General features: G+C 37.7%; 1 protein-coding gene across 1 annotated transcript; it reads right to left on the bottom strand.

Annotated features, from left to right (window-relative positions):
• Nucleotides 1-8721: 8721 nt before the first annotated feature.
• On the bottom strand, nt 8722-10278 carry LOC145117573 (protein REDUCED CHLOROPLAST COVERAGE 3-like). The gene is made up of 5 exons (XM_079053871.1): nt 10195-10278; nt 9831-9872; nt 9219-9740; nt 8983-9137; nt 8722-8854 (listed from the first exon to the last, which is right to left on the bottom strand). Exons 1-5 carry the CDS (start codon nt 10276-10278, stop codon nt 8722-8724), a joined length of 936 nt encoding a protein of 311 aa, XP_078909997.1.
• Between the last annotated feature and the right edge of the window lie 8286 nt (nt 10279-18564).

The raw sequence follows: 18564 nt of genomic DNA, 5'->3' as shown, positions 1-18564 counted from the left end.
CCCTTTTTACCATTATATTACGTTTTATTTGCAAACAAAGGGTGTAATTTGCTTGGTGGACTTGACATCCCACCAAGTTTTGGCGCCGTTGCCGGGGAAATTGGTTATTGTTATTTGATTGTTTATGCCTAGGTCTACAAGAACCGGTGAACTACTCTACAATCCGGAAATTGAAAAAGAAGTAAAAAGATTGAAAAAGTTAGCCAAACAAGCAAAGCAACAACAACTCGTTCAAGCTTCTTCATCTTCTCCACTAATCGACATAGAAGATCAAGTTCACACTTCAGGTGATACCGACACCGAACCGAGTTCTCCAATTGTTGGTCATTCCTTTGAAGACATTCTGTTGAAAACTACATAGCCATGAATCACACTCCACCTCATAATCCCAACCCAAACCCAAACAATCAAGATTCTAATACACCACCCTAACAACCAAGACAACAACAAGAACCTCTCATTGATATGCCACCTTGGAATCAAGCCCCTCCTCAAAATCAACCCAATTATCAACCACCATAACCACAAAACCAACACTTCCACCAAAAAAACCAACCTCAAAATTTTTCAAGTTCAACAAGTACATTACCCAAATCAACCCAATTACCAACACCCTCCAATGTACCAAAACCCAATGTACCCACAACAACAACCCCCCTACAACCAATATCCTAACTACCAACCTTATCCACCACCAATGTACAATCACAACCAATACCCATACCCACCTTACCAACAACATCCTAATTACTTGCAACAATATCCCAATAACCCCATTCCACCCAACCCCTCCTCAAGAGTTGACACTTAGACAAATGATGGAGACGGATGTTACTCACACACCTCTTGCTATTGTTTATCCCGCAAACCGCCGAGGAATTGAATTGAAGTCAAGTTTCATACATCAACTTACCAAGTTCCATGGATTGGATAGAGAAGATCCTCAAAAGCATTTGAAGTCCTTTCATATGATATGTGTTAGCACGTTGCCTGAAAATGTGACATTGGATGATTTCAAGCTAACTGCCTTCCCACTCACCTTGGAAGATAAAGCTAGAGAGTGGTTATTCAACTTACCACCGGGATCTATTCACACATGAGAAGAGTTACTCAAAGCCTTCAATAGCAAGTTCTATCCTACCTCCCGGATATCAAGTCAAAGAAGTGACATTTTGGGGATTCGTCAAGGGGAGAATGAGACCTTTCATGATTTTTGGGAGCGATTCAACAACTTGTGTACAAGTTGTCCTCAACACAACATAACCGAACAACTACTTCTTCAACAATTTTATGAGGGTATGAATGAAAAGGATCGAAGGATGATCGACGCCTCAAGTGGTGGTGACATCTTCAACAAGACACCTCAAGAGATACGCTCACTTTTTGGAACCATTTCTCAAAATTAAAGGAACTTTGGGACTCGAAATGAAATGAAGAGAAATTCTCCACAAGTGGTTGGTGAATTTAGCAACACCCAACACTTGGAATCAAAGCTCTTGGATTTGACTAATGTGTTAAGTCAAATGGTGGTGGGAAGTGGTCGACAATTGATGGTGTGTAGTCTTTATGCCATGACAGGGCATTATACGGATAAGTACCCCACACTTGGAAGTGAACATGAGGATTTCAATGCAATGGGAGGATATCAAGGTCAACCAAGACCTATGGGATTTCAAAACACCTATAACCCAAATTGGAGGAATAACCCAAACAACCCATACCCACCAAAGCAAAACCCACCAAATGTTATGACGAGACCTCAATATCCACAATATCCTTCCCAAAAACCTCCATATCCACAAACATCTTATACCCCTCCAAATTACCAACAACCTCAACTACAAGGCCAATCGAGTGGTAACCATCAAATGAGTCTTGAAGATCTCGTTACTTCTCTTGCTCAAAGCCAAACCCAATTTCAACAAGAGACCAAGAACACATTCTCAAACATTCAAGCACAAATTGGAGACTTGGCCACCGCTCTCAACAAGATAGAACAAAGAGGTAAACTTCTATATCAAACCGAGAAGAATCCGAATGTGAGTGCAATAACCTTGAAAAGTGGGAAAACCTTGGAGAAAGCAACCCCAAAAGAGTTTCAAGAGAAGAAGAAGATGGGGTTATTATTGTTGAGACTACAAAGGCTGTAGTTCCTCCAAAGGAACCGGTTGTGACAAATATTGAGCAACCCGAATCTTCCAACAAGACCATCAAGCCATTGGTCATACCACCACCCTTCCCTTCCCGGTTAGCCGCTTCAAAGAAAAACGAGGAAGAAAATGAATTCTTTGAAACTTTCCGCAAGGTCCAAATCAACATTCCACTATTGAATGCTATTAAGCAAATTCCAAGTTATGTAAAATTTCTCAAGGATTTGTGCACCAAGAAGAGGAAATTCAAAGCGAATGAAAAGAGTCAATTCAATGTAAACGTGTCTGCGGTTATCCAAAAGAATTTACCTCCCAAATGCAAGGATCCAGGAATATTTGCTATCCCTTGTACCATTGGTGATTTTCATGTCGAAAGTGCCATGTTAGATCTTGGAGCCTCGATCAATGTGATGCCATACTCGATTTTTCAATCTCTCAATGTTGGACCTTTGGAAGAAACCGGAGTAATCATTCAATTAGCGGACACGTCAAGTGTGTCTCCAAGAGGAGTGTTGGAGGATGTGTTAGTACAAGTTAATCAACTTGTTTTTCCCGCATATTTTTATGTCATTGATCTTGCAGAGAAGACCCCTTCCAAATCCTCTATGATCCTCCTTGGAAGACCTTTCATGAATACCGCTCACACGATCATTGATGTCCATAAAGGGAAAATTACTATGGAGTTTGATGGAGAGATCATTCACTTCAACATCTTTGAAGCAATGAGATACCCTAGCAACGTTTCTCCATTCTACCGGGTTGATGTGATTGAGCCAATAAACAGTATAAGCCCTAATGTATGCACACACAAGATTCTCATGGAAGATGATTTCAAGCCTAAGAGAGAGGCTCAAAGAAGATTGAATCCTCCATTGATGGAAGTGGTCAAGAAGAAGATAATTAAAAGGTTCAAAAGATGCAAAGAGAAGAAAAAGGCATTTCATGGCAAGCACATAACCCAAAAACACTTTATTTCGGGTCAAGAAGTTCTTCTTTATCATTCACGCTTAAAGATATTCCCGGGAAAATTGCGATCTCGATGGCACAGACATTTTATTCTTATAAAAGTATTTAATCATGGTGTGGTTGAAATTAAGAGTTTAGAAACAAATCAAATATTCAAAGTGAATGGGCACCGTTTGAAACCATTTTATGAAGGCTTTGACATGGGAGAATTCGACAACGTAACATTGGAAACTCCGATTTACGAAAGTTGACGGAAGCAGGGCTATGTCTTGGCAAAGACGTTAAATAAATGAATTGTAAATAAATAATCTCCGCTTGAAGTTTTGATGTTTCTAGGCTTGAATTTGGTAAAAAAAAAATAAGCATCTTGAGGTTTAGCAATGATCTTAGTAAAGTATGGAAGAAAACAGGAGCCTGTGGAGCGAAAAATTGCAAAAAATGTCAAAATCTGCAACTTGCGTGGGTACCCGCGTAAACGTTGCGCAACCCAACCCTACCCGCGCAAAATCCAAGCTCAAATTACCCCCACACGAGTTGAATTCTGATGTATGCGCGCGGCTGCTTCCCCCCCCCCCCCCCCCCCCCCGCGCAAAGTTTGTGAGGGTACCCGCGCAAAGCTTGCGAGACTGCCACCCACCCGCGTAAAGTTTGCGAGGGTACCCGCGCAAATATGCCACTTCATAAGAAAATTTCGAGCCATTTCATATGCTTCCTTTGCGCGACCAAGCTTTCATCCATGTGTATTTAGGTGGCCAAGAACTCCAACGACACATCATTGTATGACCCATGTGTTGCTTCCATACCGTCCTTGCCGGCCTCCTCCACCTTGATCCCGGTATGATCCTTCCTTACTCTCATCCTAAGCATTGAGGACAATGCTTAATTTTAAGCTTGGGGTGAGGTATTCTTTATCTTTTATTTTTTATTGCATTTAGGTTGTATATTGTTGCATTTAGAGTAAGTCATTTAGGACATTCATAAAAAATTGCATAAAAAAATCCAAAAATATTGCATATTTTCTTTCTTTCTTTTCTAATTTTCATATTTTTTAGATGCATTCTAGTTTAAGTTCGTGCATTTTTCTTATCTCTTGTCTTCTCATCCCTACAGGTACCATAGCGCCGAGTCATAAGTATTGAATCATAGATTGGTCCTGGGTCTTAATATGGAATTCCTTGTATTGGATAAATGGGACACGTTTTGAGCCTCACAGACCACTTTGAGACCGCTTGTGTGGGGGTCAGATGCAGGTAGCTTGATTGGGTCTAGGTACGGAAGGATGTGGTTGGTCATGCCAATGTGTGCGAGCAAAGATTAGCCCGGTAAGGTATTTTGAAGACATTGAAGATATTAAAGACTCGCATCTTGGTTTTGAGGGGAGTACCCCTTAGTACTCCCGAGTCTCGTCCGAGCCTTACTTAGTTAGATTCTCACCACTTTTTTAAGATAGGTCATCATTTTTCTAAGGGTCTAGAGTAGATAGTTAGATAGATTTTGTTTATCACACCTTTCATTGAGGTGCTCGATAAACTTTGAAGTGGGTCCCCCAATTCACATCTTTTGGGACCAAGTTTTTTTTTTCGGTAACACCCATTTTTGAGTCATATCCCACCCTTTTTAGTTGATCTTGGCACATTGTCAATGATCATTAGGTGTTCATGTTAGCCTCCATCCTATGTTACATGGTGAAATTCCTTAGACCTTCCAAGAAGAAAAACACAGAAAAATGAAGAAATTGGAAAAGTGAAGATAAAAAGAAACAATGAAGAAGATTAAAGAAAAGCAACAAAAACAAAGAAGAAAAATGAAGAAAAAGAGCAACACAAAAAGAAGAACAAGAATCCAAGTTCAAGACTTCTTTTCAAAAAAAAAAAACAAGATGTACCGAGACCTGAGTTTGAGTTACTGGTGGCCATGCATGAAGCGAGAAATCGCTTGGTATGTCGAGAGGTGCTTGACCTATAGGATGGTCAAGGCCGAGCATCAGAGGCCGCATGGTAAGCTGCAACCCCTAGAGATTCCCATGTGGAAGTGGGAACAAATCACGATGGACTTCATTACCAAGTTGCCAAGGACGGCGAAGGGATTTGATGCTATATGGGCCATCGTGGATCGATTGACCAACAGTGCCCATTTCTTGGCGATACGGGAGAGTTCTTCGGCCGAGAGGTTGGCCGACGTGTACGTCCGCGAGATCGTTGCTCGCCATGGGGTTCCGGTCTCCATTGTCTCCGACCGGTATCTTAGATTTACCTCCCGTTTCTGGCAGAAGTTCTACGAGGAACTGGGCACGGGGTTACACTTTAGTACAACATTTCATCCGCAGACCGACGGTCAGAGCGAGCGGACCATTCAGACCCTCGAGGATATGTTGAGGGCGTGTGTCATTGACTTAGGTGGAAGCTGGGATTCCCACCTACCCCTTGCATAGTTCACCTACAACGACAACTATCATTCCAACATTGGCGCCCCGCCTTTTGAACTGTTGTATGGGCGGAGATGTCGCACCCCGGTTTGTTGGGGTGAGGTCGGACACAGGGTGATGGGTCGGACGAAGGTAGTCTTGCAGACTACCGAGAAAATTCAACAGATTAGGCAGCGATTGCAGACCGCTCAGAGTTGGCAGAAGAGTTACGCCGACAGACGCCGATCTGAGTTAGAGTTCCAGGTTGGGGACATGGTACTCCTGAAGGTCTCGCCCTAGAAGGGTGTGATCCGCTTCAGGAAGAGGGGGAAATTGGGTCCCCGATACATTGGGTCGTTCAGGATCATTGCCAGGGTTGGCAAGGTGGCGTACAGGTTAGAGTTACCGGATGAGCTCAGTCGGACTCACAACACCTTTTACGTTTCACAGTTGCGAAAGTGCATTATCGATCAGGAGGCAGTGGTGTCATTGGATGATATTCATGTCGATGAGCGCCTGAATTACGTGTAGAGGCCTGTGGCCATACTGGAGAGGAAGATGAAAGTTCTGCGGAACAAGGAGATACCTTTGGTAAAGGTACAATGGGAGCATCAGAGGGGATCCGAGTGGACATGGGAGCCGGAGGCAGAGATGCGCGAGCACTATCCGGAGTTGTTCACCGCAGCAGACTTCGAGGACGAAGTCTAGTTCAAGTGGGGGAGAATTGTAACACCCCGATTCTCAGGTATTGATTTCTGATATAAGATTTTTCTTGATTTCAAGGTCTACTCGACGAGTTGGTTGCCCGACTCGTCGAGTAGCAGCGGGTTGGTCCACGTGTTTAAGTGACCTACTCGCCGAGTCCAAATAGGGACTCGACGAGTAGGAGCTGGAGGATGAAACCCTAATTTCTGGGGTTTTACACCCTATTTAAAGGATCATTGGCCTCCCCAGCCTCCCCTTTCACAGCCCCTTATCATTCCAAAACCTTAATTCGTGTGAGTGTATTCCATTTGTGTGTCTTAAGCTTTGAAGAAGGATTTTGGTGAGAAAAGCTTGGGGAACAAGTGATTAGAAGCAAGAAACTCGTGGGAATCAGAGATCTACTTCAGTTGGCACTCTTTTGAAGGTATTAAGGTGTTGCCTTGGCTCATTTCTTCCTAGATCTCTTTTGGGTGGATTTTTTTAGGAAGCCTTTCTTGTGTTTGAGCTAAGATCTGAAGTTTCAACTTCATATCTGAGCTCTTTTTGGTCTCTAAGCCCATAAAGTTGTCAAAGTTGGCAAGTATGAACCTCCCCTCAAGTGTAAGACTTCCTTACAAGCTTGGTTTTGTCATTTTAAGACTTTAGAGCTTTGCATACACGTAAAGTTTGCAACTTTACGTGATAAACATGCCTTGGGAAGTTGGATCTGCAATATGGAACCTTAGCATGGCTTAAAAAGCATCTGTATGGATGAAGGACTGAAGGGACTCGGCGAGTTGCATGGTAAACTCGGCGAGTCCGATGAAGATAGTCGTGGGCTCGGCGAGTAAGTTGAGTGAATCGGCGAGTCGGCTAGGGTTTTTCCCAACCCTTGGACACATTTGAACTTGGCGAGTTGTAAGGGAAACTTGACGAGTTGGCCAAGGAGTTTACGACCGCAAACCGTAGGAACTCGACGAGTCACTCTAGTGACTCGACGAGTTGACAAGTTATGCAAGGAACTCGGCGAGTAGCTAAGGGTACTCGACGAGTTTAGGCCAACATGGATTGTTGACCTTGACCTTTGACTTTGACTTTGACCAGTTGAGTTTTGGGGACATTTTGGGAAATTGGAAATTTGTGAACATGGTTTGATGGTAACTATAGGTGGTGGAGTTCGTGTCGGTGATCTGAGAGGTTGAGCTTATCTTTCGAGTCGACAGTTGCGAGGTGAGTTATCCTCACTATATCAACATGGTCTAAGGCACCAAGGCCGACCCTCTATGGATTTGTATCTGGATTATGACATGATATGTTTATTGATTACATCCTGGTAGTCGATTGGGGGTTGGGTTGAGGCGGTCCTGCTTTGTGCTGTAGGCCAACATACCTGGTTTAGCAGTCCGGATAGGCTGTAGGCCCCGCGAGGCGGTCCAGTCATGTCGAAGGCTCGGGAGCGGTCCAGATAGGTTGTAGGCCTTGCGATGCGGTCCAGTCAGGCTGAAGACTCGTTATGCATGTTGTTCTGTAATTGTTGATACGATATGATTATGGTTATATGAGGTTGGTATTTTGGGGGTAACTCACTAAGCTTTCGGGCTTACAGTTTCAGTTTACTGTTTCAGGTACATCAGGGAATCGCGGCAAGGCGAATGCATGATCGTACAGATCCTCATGTTTTGTTTATGTTTCTGGGAAAACTCTGATATGGACTATTTTGAAAACAAATCTGTAATAAATGTTGGTTTTAAATGTTTTGAAAAATTTTGAATTTGGCTTGGATTTTATGGGTGTTATATATATATATATATATATATATATATATATATATATATATATATATATATATAGGCTTAGGTTATTCTATTCAAACTAAGTATTGTGTTATTGTATGCATAATTGTGGGCCAATCATTTTACTTAATTTTGGAAAGTGAATAATTCATATTATTAAATTAAATATAATAAAAAAATACCATCTAATTTCATTCTAAGGGTATTTTAGTCAATTAACATAAATTTAAAAAAGGAAATTTTCATATTTTAAGGAAAATAGATTCTATTAATTTTATAAATCTGATTGTATGTATGATAATTCTCCTAATTCGAAAATTCTGACGGAATATTTTTATCAATATATTGAAAAATAACAAATACGATTAAACAATACAAGAATACACATTCTGACATAATATATATTTTGATTTAATGAACTTCTTGAAGAATAACAAAATTTTGGATACAAGTTAAAAAAATTTCATTATATTCTTAGAAAAGAATATATATATATATATATATATATATATATATATATATATATATATATATATATATATATACTATTCTATGAGAATGTTACACTTATTAATAACAAAAAAACACAATATATAAATCATTCTACCAGAATATACTATTACATTTTTTTTTCATTATATTGTATATTATTCTGGTAGAATAATCCATTCTTTTTGGAAGATCGGTGGTCATTGTTCATCTTCATTCCATACAATGTTCATCTTCAAGATTCTATTCTAACAGAATCAGAATTCCCTTGTTCAACCAAACACCTTGAAGCTTCAAAATTCCCCTGTTCAGATGACAGGGATCCTGATAATTCCACATCTCTTGAGTTGGGAAGCAGAGCCCTTAAGCTGTAAAAGGTTCCATATACACGAGTATTATGTTACTAATTTACTACTCATTTTGAGGATCTTTTGTTATTTTGATTTGGTTATCCAGAAATATCAATTTATAATCTTGAAATTTATTAATTCCATACCTGTTAATGTTAAGGGAATTAGCTCCACCTTCTGGTTGATCATCAATCGATATATCTTGTGATATGAACTTTGCCTTTTTGATGTCACCAACAATCTTTACAGTTGCTGTATATCCACAATGTCTTACAAATACAGTACCCAGGGAGGTGGTGTCCTGTAATTTGTAAATAGTAAAAGTTGGCTATATTTATTTAGATTCCATAGCTAGCAGAAGAATGAGTTCATGCATAATTACATGGACTACTGCATTCTCATCTGCTGTTATTCCTTTGAGTAAATTTGTTATAGCAACTTCATCAGAAGACATGGTAGGAGATCCAACACCAACTACCTTCACTTCTGACTTTGAGCTTGCATCAGCTGCATCACGCCTCACTGTAATAAACAAGTCCCCCACACGATCCTCACGTACTATTGATCCTGGAGAACAGTTTGATGTTGCAACAGAATCTATGATTTTGCGTATGGTTGAAACAACTTTAAAGATAGAGACATCAACAAACAAGCTATGAAGCAAGAATGCCTTTCGATCATGAATCACCCTTTCTTCCTCAGTCTTGCAAGGAAGGTTGGCTAATATTGCAAACTCTGTGGCCCATGGTCTATGGTCATGTTGACCATTTTCCCCTTGGCCTCCACCATTGCCACCCCAGTTTTCATCTTCTGATGGAAGTGGCTGGAAGTTTGATTCTGAGTCTAAAATGGATGGAGGAACCAACCAAGTGTTCGCCCGAAAACCATATGGAAGATTACCAAACTGAAAAAAAAAACATAGTGTCAGTTTCCAATTACACTCTTATAGCATCAATGTAGAAGTATTTCGGATAAGCAAACAAATATATATTGCCTTATTATGTTCTAAGTAGGCTTTCATCAAGGAATCATATACCTGCATAATTTCAACATAAAATTGAGTATTTTTCTCTTACACATTTCTTCCAGTTAATAAAAGAGAGAACATAGAGATGAAGCAGAAAAGGAACTAATATACCGACGTTAGCAAAAGCTTGGCTGAGCTGTTGAAGAAGATCCACCAGGGAATGAGGAACCTGAATCGAGATTAGTACCAGATCCGATAACTCGATAGTAGTGGTGTCATCCGATTGGGGGGGGGGGGGGGATTGGACCTTGCAGCCGCTTCGTGCTTTCCTTAGCCTGTAATCGATCGACATCCATTGGACCTTGCAGCCGCTTCGTGCTTTCCTTCTCACCTTCATCGATGTACAAATACATGTGTCAACGCCCATGAAATCAGAAATCAAGAAATCGGACTTTCTTTCCCCTTCTTTCTTCATTCGAGCCCTAACTATGTGCGGGTGTGTGTGTATCGTTACTCTTAAATAAGAATTGCAGAAGAACATGTAGAGGCGATAATGGCTTGGTATTTTTTTTGAAGATGGCGAAGAGATGAAGGGAATAATAGCTGGTGTTCAGTCAAGATCCAAACTTTGGATCGTGGTGGCTGAAAGCTTTCGATCAAATCCTACGGGGGGTTTTTCAAAGTGACCTCGGTGGTAATTAAAAGGGGATAAATTAGGTTAAAATCAACTAGCATAATTATAGGAAAGTATTTGGAGAAGTTGTTTATAAAATTACCTAATTACCCTTATTTATTTATTTATTTATTTATATTTTAAATTTTGATTGGCCCACATTTATGCATACAATAACACAATAAATACTTTAAACAATTGAACCTAGCTCTCTCTCTCTCTCTCTCTCTCTCTCTATATATATATATATATATATATATATATATATATTCTTTTTTATACTTGTATGAAAAATACATTGTGGCATTATGAATAATATCAATCGATATTTTACTCCCTTTTTAACTACTATTTTATTTTGTATCGATTGAAAAATGTTACCTTTGACTAATCTTGGTTTTATTTATCAAGTAACTAGTTTCCTATTTAATCTTTCGGTTTCCACTGCTACAATAAAGATGCAATTTTCAATAAAGGGTCTCGTTACAACAATGTTATTGAATATAATATTTCATTCTGATGGACGATATAAGAATATTTCATAATAACTACATGGTTTAGAGTTTTTGATATCATGTTAAATCAAATTTTTTTATGTATAGTTTTGTTTTGAAGTGTTGATTTTCACCCCCTAGTTTTAATGCTCATGGTAGTCCTTGCGTATAATAACGTTTTTGGAAAAGTTTCAAAACGGAGCAATCTTCTTATTCACGGGTAGTGGCTACAAGATATTGATAACGTTGATCAAGATTAAACATAATAATTTGCATTATGTAAGTATATTTTGGAAGATTATCTACATATCTGATGCCCAGGCATTATTCTTAAATTTATTATTGAACTGAACTTAATTTGAAAGAAGAAGACTTACTATTTATAAGTATCATACCTAAAGTCAGCTCATGTCATCCTTCAAAATGGTAAGTTTTCGGTTCAAAATAAATACGTAAGAAGATGGTAAATGCATGTTAGGTACATCCGCCTAAAAGTAGTTTTGGAGTTACTCGTTTTTAAGCTACGAGCCTACGAGTACAATAAAGATCGATATATCACCATCATAACACCCACACCATTGTTATCGTTATTTTTCTTCCATACCTCACAAATAATTTCGATAGTTACTCATAACAATGGTCCACAACCATTGGTATAGTAAGTCTACAATAGGACCATAACAATCAAACAAATCAACATTCATCTAAAACTAAACTTTTTCCACTTTCTTTGGTTTTATTAGAGGGATAAGAGAATGAAAGCAAAATTAGAACATTCATTAGATAACAATTATATGTATTTAATTGAATCTAACAATAAAGATCATCATATAAAGAAAAATACACTTTCATTACATAATGTATAACTCCTTAATTTATCTTTTTTAAGTTGATTATCTCTTGATTATTGAATAAAGATTTCCACATTGGGATCAATAATTGTTTCAGATATCTAAACTCGGTAGGCCGAACTGCGGAAGACTGACTTAGCTTAATTAAGTCGGTGTTGGATGTGCTTCCTACTTATTACATGTCCCTTTTTAGAGCGTCAGATGTTGTGATTAGACATCTTGATTCCTTACATAATTCTTTTTTCTTGGGGATGATTTGGAAGAAAGGAAATGACTTGGGTTAGTTAGAAGACGGTGGTGGCCCAAAAACAATTTTGTGGTCTCGGGGGTTAACAGCTTGTATGCTCTTAATCATGCTATTCTTTTCAAATGGCTGTGGCGTTTTCAGTCTTCTCCTAATGTTCTTTGGGTGAAGGTTGTTAAGGCCATCGTTTAAAAAAGGGATAATGACTTGAAAGGGTAACGAACTTTCGACTTTGTTCACATTTAGTCACTAAACTTTTTTTCGTTATCTATTTGCCACTGAACTATTGAAACTGTTCACATTTTACCCTTATGACCGGCTGTTACCGGTCATAAGGGTAAAATATGAACAATATCAATAGTTTAGTGGCAAATAGATAACGAAAAAAAGTTTAGTGACTAAATGTGAACCAAGTCGAAAGTTCGTTACCCTATAAAAAGTTCAATGACTAAATGTGAACAAACTTCTTCTTGTATTATGTTTTAGCAAATTATTTATTTTTGTTAAATTGTAGCAACATTTGTTGATGAAGAAATCTATGAAATAAAAAAAACAAAACCCCGAAAAATATATTAAAAAAATGAAAAACCGAAACCGAAATAAAAAATCAATGGTTTGGTATTTTCCAAAATAAAAAATCACAATTTTCCAATCTGATTTTGGTTTTACAAAAATTCAACTTTCAGATTTCCATATCTAAATCCCTCCCCCTTTTTATAATCGAAAAATGATTATAAAACCAAAAAGGAAATGAGAAAGCGTTCAATTCAGAATTTTCTATCCAAAACTCCCCCTTTATGACATGAGAGATTGAGAGAGAGAGAGAAACATGTAAACACCTCTATATAAGGTGGGTTCATACCACATGTAAATGTGTGCTTGAGAGATGTAACATTGAGAGTGTTAGTGTGTGTTAATTATGTAGATTTAGATCTAGATCCTTTTTTGTAAACACCTTTCATAATCGAATGCATCTCTTAAACACCCAAATCACTGTGTTCTTTGTGTGTTCTTTAATTCCGCAAGCCAAACCAATGGTCATAATTCACATCAGTGAGAATGGTTCATTTTTTTGTAAAACCAAAATCAGATTGGAAAATTGTGATTTTTTATTTTGGAAAATACCAAACCATTGGTTTTTTATTTCGTTTTTGGTTTTTCGTTTTTTTAATATATTTTTCGGGGTTTTGTTTTTTTTATTTCATAGATTTCTTCATCAACAAATGTTGCTACAATTTAACAAAAATAAATAATTTGCTAAAACATAATACAAGAGAAAGTTTGTTCACATTTAGTCATTGAACTTTTTAGAGGGAAACAAACTTTCGATTTTGTTCACATTTAGTCACTAAACTTTTTTTCGTTATCTATTTGTCACTAAACTATTGAAATTGTTCACATTTTACCCTTATGACCGGTAACAGTCGGTCATAAGGGTAAAATGTGAACAGTTTCAATAGTTCAGTGGCAAATAGATAACGAAAAAAAGTTTAGTGACTAAATGTGAACAAAGTCTAAAGTTCGTTACCCTTTCAAGTCATTATCCCTTTAAAAAACGTGAGAAACGCACGCCTTGAGGCGTGCCTTGAAGCGAAGCGGTGGTTGATCGAACTAGAGGCGCTGCCTCAGGGGTAAGAATTGATACGCACGCCTCGTACCAGTGAATCGCATAGGAATCGATTGAGGCGGAACGTTTTCCTGATGCGTACGCCTTCAATTTTTTTTTGACTTTTTGACTATTTGACGTCGTCTTCATTTTTAGCTTTGTTTTATTGACCGGTTTTATAATGAAACTGGAAACCCGATTCATTTATTGACCTAATTCACTCATTCGCTCATTCTAAATCGCCGACTTCCTCTTCATCTCAAAATCGCATCCCACTGACTTCTTCGGTTGAATCGGTTCTGCAATTCTTTTGGTCGATCGAAGGTCTGCTCATATTCAAGGTTAATTTTCTTATTCTTCTATCAAAAGCATTTTGTAATTATTATTATTATTATTTTGTTCAGCAATTGATTTCTTTGGGACTGTCAACTGTTATGTATCCAAGTTGTCAACTGTGTAACTTAGTTTCTGCACTTCTTCTGATCTGATTTTGCTGCATTCTATTTACAGTAGGATGTCCAGTAAAGGTGGAAGGTCGGACCCTGCTTGGGGTCATAGTGAAGAAGTAATGGTAGAGGGTCCAAAAAAGGCATACAAATATCTAAAATGTAACTATTGTAGCAAAATCATTAAGGGAGGGGTTCAGAGAGTGAAACAACATCTTGCTTGTACAGACCAAGATGTAGAGCCTTGTCCTAATGTTCCAGAAATAGTGAAAGAGGAAATGCTTCAGTTTTTGAAAGCATTTCAGGCTACTAAATTATCTTCTCGAACAGCCTTTGAAGAAAATGTAGCAAGTGGGGCATACTACAACAGAGGTGGAAGTGTTGATCCATCATTTACAACTGGTTGCAAATGCATCGTGATTTGCATGCGGCTGCCTACTACTTAAATCCACAATATCGATGGAGTCTCAATGTTTCCGAGCATCCGGAGATTAAGCGAGGATTGTATGATGTCATGGAAAGGCTCGTGAAGGTTACGACAGTTTATTTGAAGATTGAAGATCAACTCGTTGCTTACAAAGAAAAAAGAGGATTATTTGGATATAGAGGTTCTTTATCGACATATCAGACACGTCCACCGGGTATATTATTAAGTAGTTTTGTTATTATAGTTATAGTTTTTATTTTATATAAATTACATTACTTATTAACTTTTTTATAAACATATGTAGTTACATGGTGGGGGGAATACGGAGACGATGCTCCGGAACTCAAGTCCTTTGCAATAAAGGTTTTGGGTCTTACGTGTTCCGCTTCGGCTTGTGAACGTAATTGGAGTACGTTCAATCAAGTCCATACCAAGAGACGCAACCGGTTAAACACCGAAAGAATGAACAACTTGGTTTACATCATGTACAATAAAAAGTTGAAGCAAAAGTTCATTAAGAGGACTAAATTAAAAGAAGACGACCCCTTAGTTGTTGAACATGTATTGTCGGATGATGAGTGGATAGCCGCCCCAAGTGATGGTGAGGAAGATGACATTGGAGGTGGCGGGATATTAGGGGAGGAAGATGGCGGGGTAATTGGAAGTGCTAGAGGTGGCAGGGCTATTAGAAGACCTAGAGGTGGCGGGACAATTGGGGAAGGGAGTGGAACTAGGAAAAGGAAAAATGTTCAAGTGAATTTGATTGACGAGGATGACGGGGATGAAGTGAATTTGATTGACGATGATGAGGGTGACCGGTTTGAAAATGATGCGAATGATCCTGATTATTTTATTTGAACTTATCACTTGCTTGTGCTTTTTTTGTGTGTGTTTCCTATGTGGCTGTTTTTTGAAGTTTTAGACTTTGATGTTCTAGACTTATTTTATGTTTTTGAATGTGTTTTTTTATGACTAATGGATTTGATGGTGAAATTAGCTTAAAAAGACATGTTTAGTATATATATATATATATATATATATATATATATATATATATATATATATATATATATATATATATATATATATATATATATATATATATATATATATTGTACTCCGCCTCGGGGTTACGCCTCACTCCGCCTCGAGGCTTACGCCTCATGAGGCGGAGGGAAAACGCCTCAAGGCGCGATTCCGTACTTTTAAACCTTGGTTAAGGCCATTCATGGAGTTCATGGATTGTTTGAGCACACATTTCCTAGGAATGTTTGTAGTTCGATTTGGGTAAATATCATCAAGGCATTGGATAAAAGAACAAAATAAAGGTGTTCATCTCTATTCGCATTGTAAAAAGATAGTTGGCGATGGGTGTTCTACGAGGTTTTGGGATGATATTCAACTTGATGATAGCCTTTGAAGTTGAGATTTCACATCATTTATGCCTTAAAGTTAAACAAGAAAGTGCTTTTAAAATGCAACAAAATAAGTGTTCATGATTCGTTTTGGTGTATTTCTAGAGGAGGGGCCGAGGGGATGGAGTGGGATAATCTTTCTCTTCTTCTCTCCTTGGTGGCTCTTTCCTCTTCAGATGTAGTTGGACATTGATTGGTTCATGTTCCTTTTTAATTGGTTCCGCTTATTTGGAAATTGATATGCAATTTTTACTTGGGTCTGATTCAACGACTAGATGGTGTACTCTAATCCCTATCAAAGTTAATATTTTTGTTTGACGCTTATTCTTTAACAAACTTCCTACCATATCTAACCTATCTAATATAGGTTTGGATTTACTTTCGGTTTTATGTCCTGTGTGTGAAGACGTGTTAAAATTTGTCAGTCACTTGTTCTTTGATTGCTCCATGGCTTGAGATGTGCTGTCTCTTGTGGGTAGATGGTGGAACGTTTCGGCTCTTGATCTTCTTTCTTATGGTTGTTGACTTTCTTGGTTTGCTTCTCTTCATTTGTCCAAGATATGTAAAGACTTTTTGGAGGCAGTCTTCTTCATTTTGTGGTGGCATACTTGATGTTTTCAAAATTCTATATTATTTGGTAGACTTAAACCTAAAAAATGTTTCATGTTCGATAAGATAGTTTCCCAAAGCTTTATTTGTGACAATAGTAGGTGGTAAAAAACCACATGAATTGGTGGGTTGCTGGTCATAGGACCAGTGGCGGACCTTAGTGGGGCATTTGGGGTCTCGGGCCACTGCTCAATTTCCGACACGCAGTGTAAATTTTTTTTTTTTTTTTTTTGTTTTTTCTATTAGGTGCACCCGCTTGAAGTACGATGGACACCCCTACTAAAACAGTATGTGTCCGCCACTGCATAGGACCCAACTTCGACTATTTCCATCATGTAATTACTTTTGCCATGTTCTTTGCTAGTTTAAATAAAAAAATTTGTTCTAAAAAGAAAGGAATGGTAAATAAAATAGTGATTATGTTACACAATTATGGTTATCTATCAGTAAAGAGTATAGACAACCTTCATGTCAGAAATATGTTGAAGTCAATTGCTAATAGAAAAAATCTTTTCTGAATCAACATCAAATGACATGTAACATAAGTTAATAATTACATAAATTCATAATTAAATAAAAACACGATTGTTAAATAAAAGATTAGTTAGTAGTAAATCTATTTATATTTTAGATAATCAATTATCTCCATTAGTTATAGTTATGGCAGAATTTCAAATGAGATGCCATTATGAAATGTACAATATATTTTGGGGGTTAAAAAAAAGACTTATTTGACATTTCTTTTATATTTAACATTCAAAAAATTTAAAAAAATTAAAAAAAATATACTAAAAAACCGGTCCGGCATCTTTAATTATCGATAATTATCATGCTAAATGGCCTCCATAAGTTTATTGCAACTTTAATTGTAGTTACCTTTCCTGGACCGGCATCTAGACCGGTCCCGATCTAAGGCCTATGTCATATTTGTCTCTTTCATCCACATAAATAGAGTAACAGACCACGGTAACTTTTTTGTTTTAATTTCTTTTTAGTTTGTACCCAAATCAGTACAAAAGTTAATTTCACCTCTACCCTTCTCGACTTCAATAAATCCATGGATTCCTGCGAACCCATTTACAGAATCAACAAACATGCCGTACTACCATGCACCAGAAGACGATTCGCAAAGTTTCCCTTTCTTCTTTCACCTCATAATCGTCATCTTCATCCTCGTCGTTTCCCGACTTCCTCTCATCATATTCGCCATTATTTTTCTTTACCTCATGTGCTCTGATTTCGCTCGCTTCTTATCTCTTCTCTAGCTTCATTCACCTACCTCTCATATATTTAAGACCCCTCTGTACAGCTGTTCTATGTAGTTAACCTGGTATCGCTACTGGGCTCGATGTGAATAGGTTGATGGAAGATTCTTTTCAACGACGCACAACTGTTCGATGTAATGCCTAAACGAATCTTCAAGGCAAGAAATTTGGTGGTAGTAGTATAGTTCTTGTTATTATGCTTCGTACGATTGTATGATATATAGTATGGAGAATGCAGGGCTAACTGTGTTGTGTAAATAAAATTATTTGTTTAAGCAAGCATCTATGAAATCCAGTAACCTCTAATAATCTAATTAATACAAAAATATTCGTATTTTTTTCAATTTATAATATAGTAATGACAAATGTTTTCAGCCTTCAACTTCCATTATTCTTCACCCTGGCCTTCTTATCTGGAGGTACTAATTCTTTAGTTAACTAATACTTCTGTCTTTTTAACTATATCAATATATTGTGCTTTAGTTAACTATAAAGTAGAGTAACTAGTCTCAAGCAAACATATAACACAAATGAATCCAACTAACATGATCATACAAACAGTAATTCAACAAAAAACACACAAACAACATACGATTAACACATGGTAACACAAACACACCGGAAGGAGAGATTAATGAACCGGTTATAATATCAAAATTATATTGCCAAGTAAGAGTACATGAGACATAGTGATGAAACCAATGAACCGAGTAGTTTCAGATCGCAATCAT

The sequence above is a fragment of the Lactuca virosa genome, chromosome 1, assembly GCF_052849685.1.
Source record: "Lactuca virosa cultivar CGN04683 chromosome 1, Lactuca_virosa_CGN04683_v6, whole genome shotgun sequence".
NCBI lineage: Eukaryota > Viridiplantae > Streptophyta > Magnoliopsida > Asterales > Asteraceae > Lactuca > Lactuca virosa.
The sequence above is the reverse complement of the archived record's forward strand: the minus strand, read 5'-3'. Positions and strand labels throughout refer to the sequence as shown.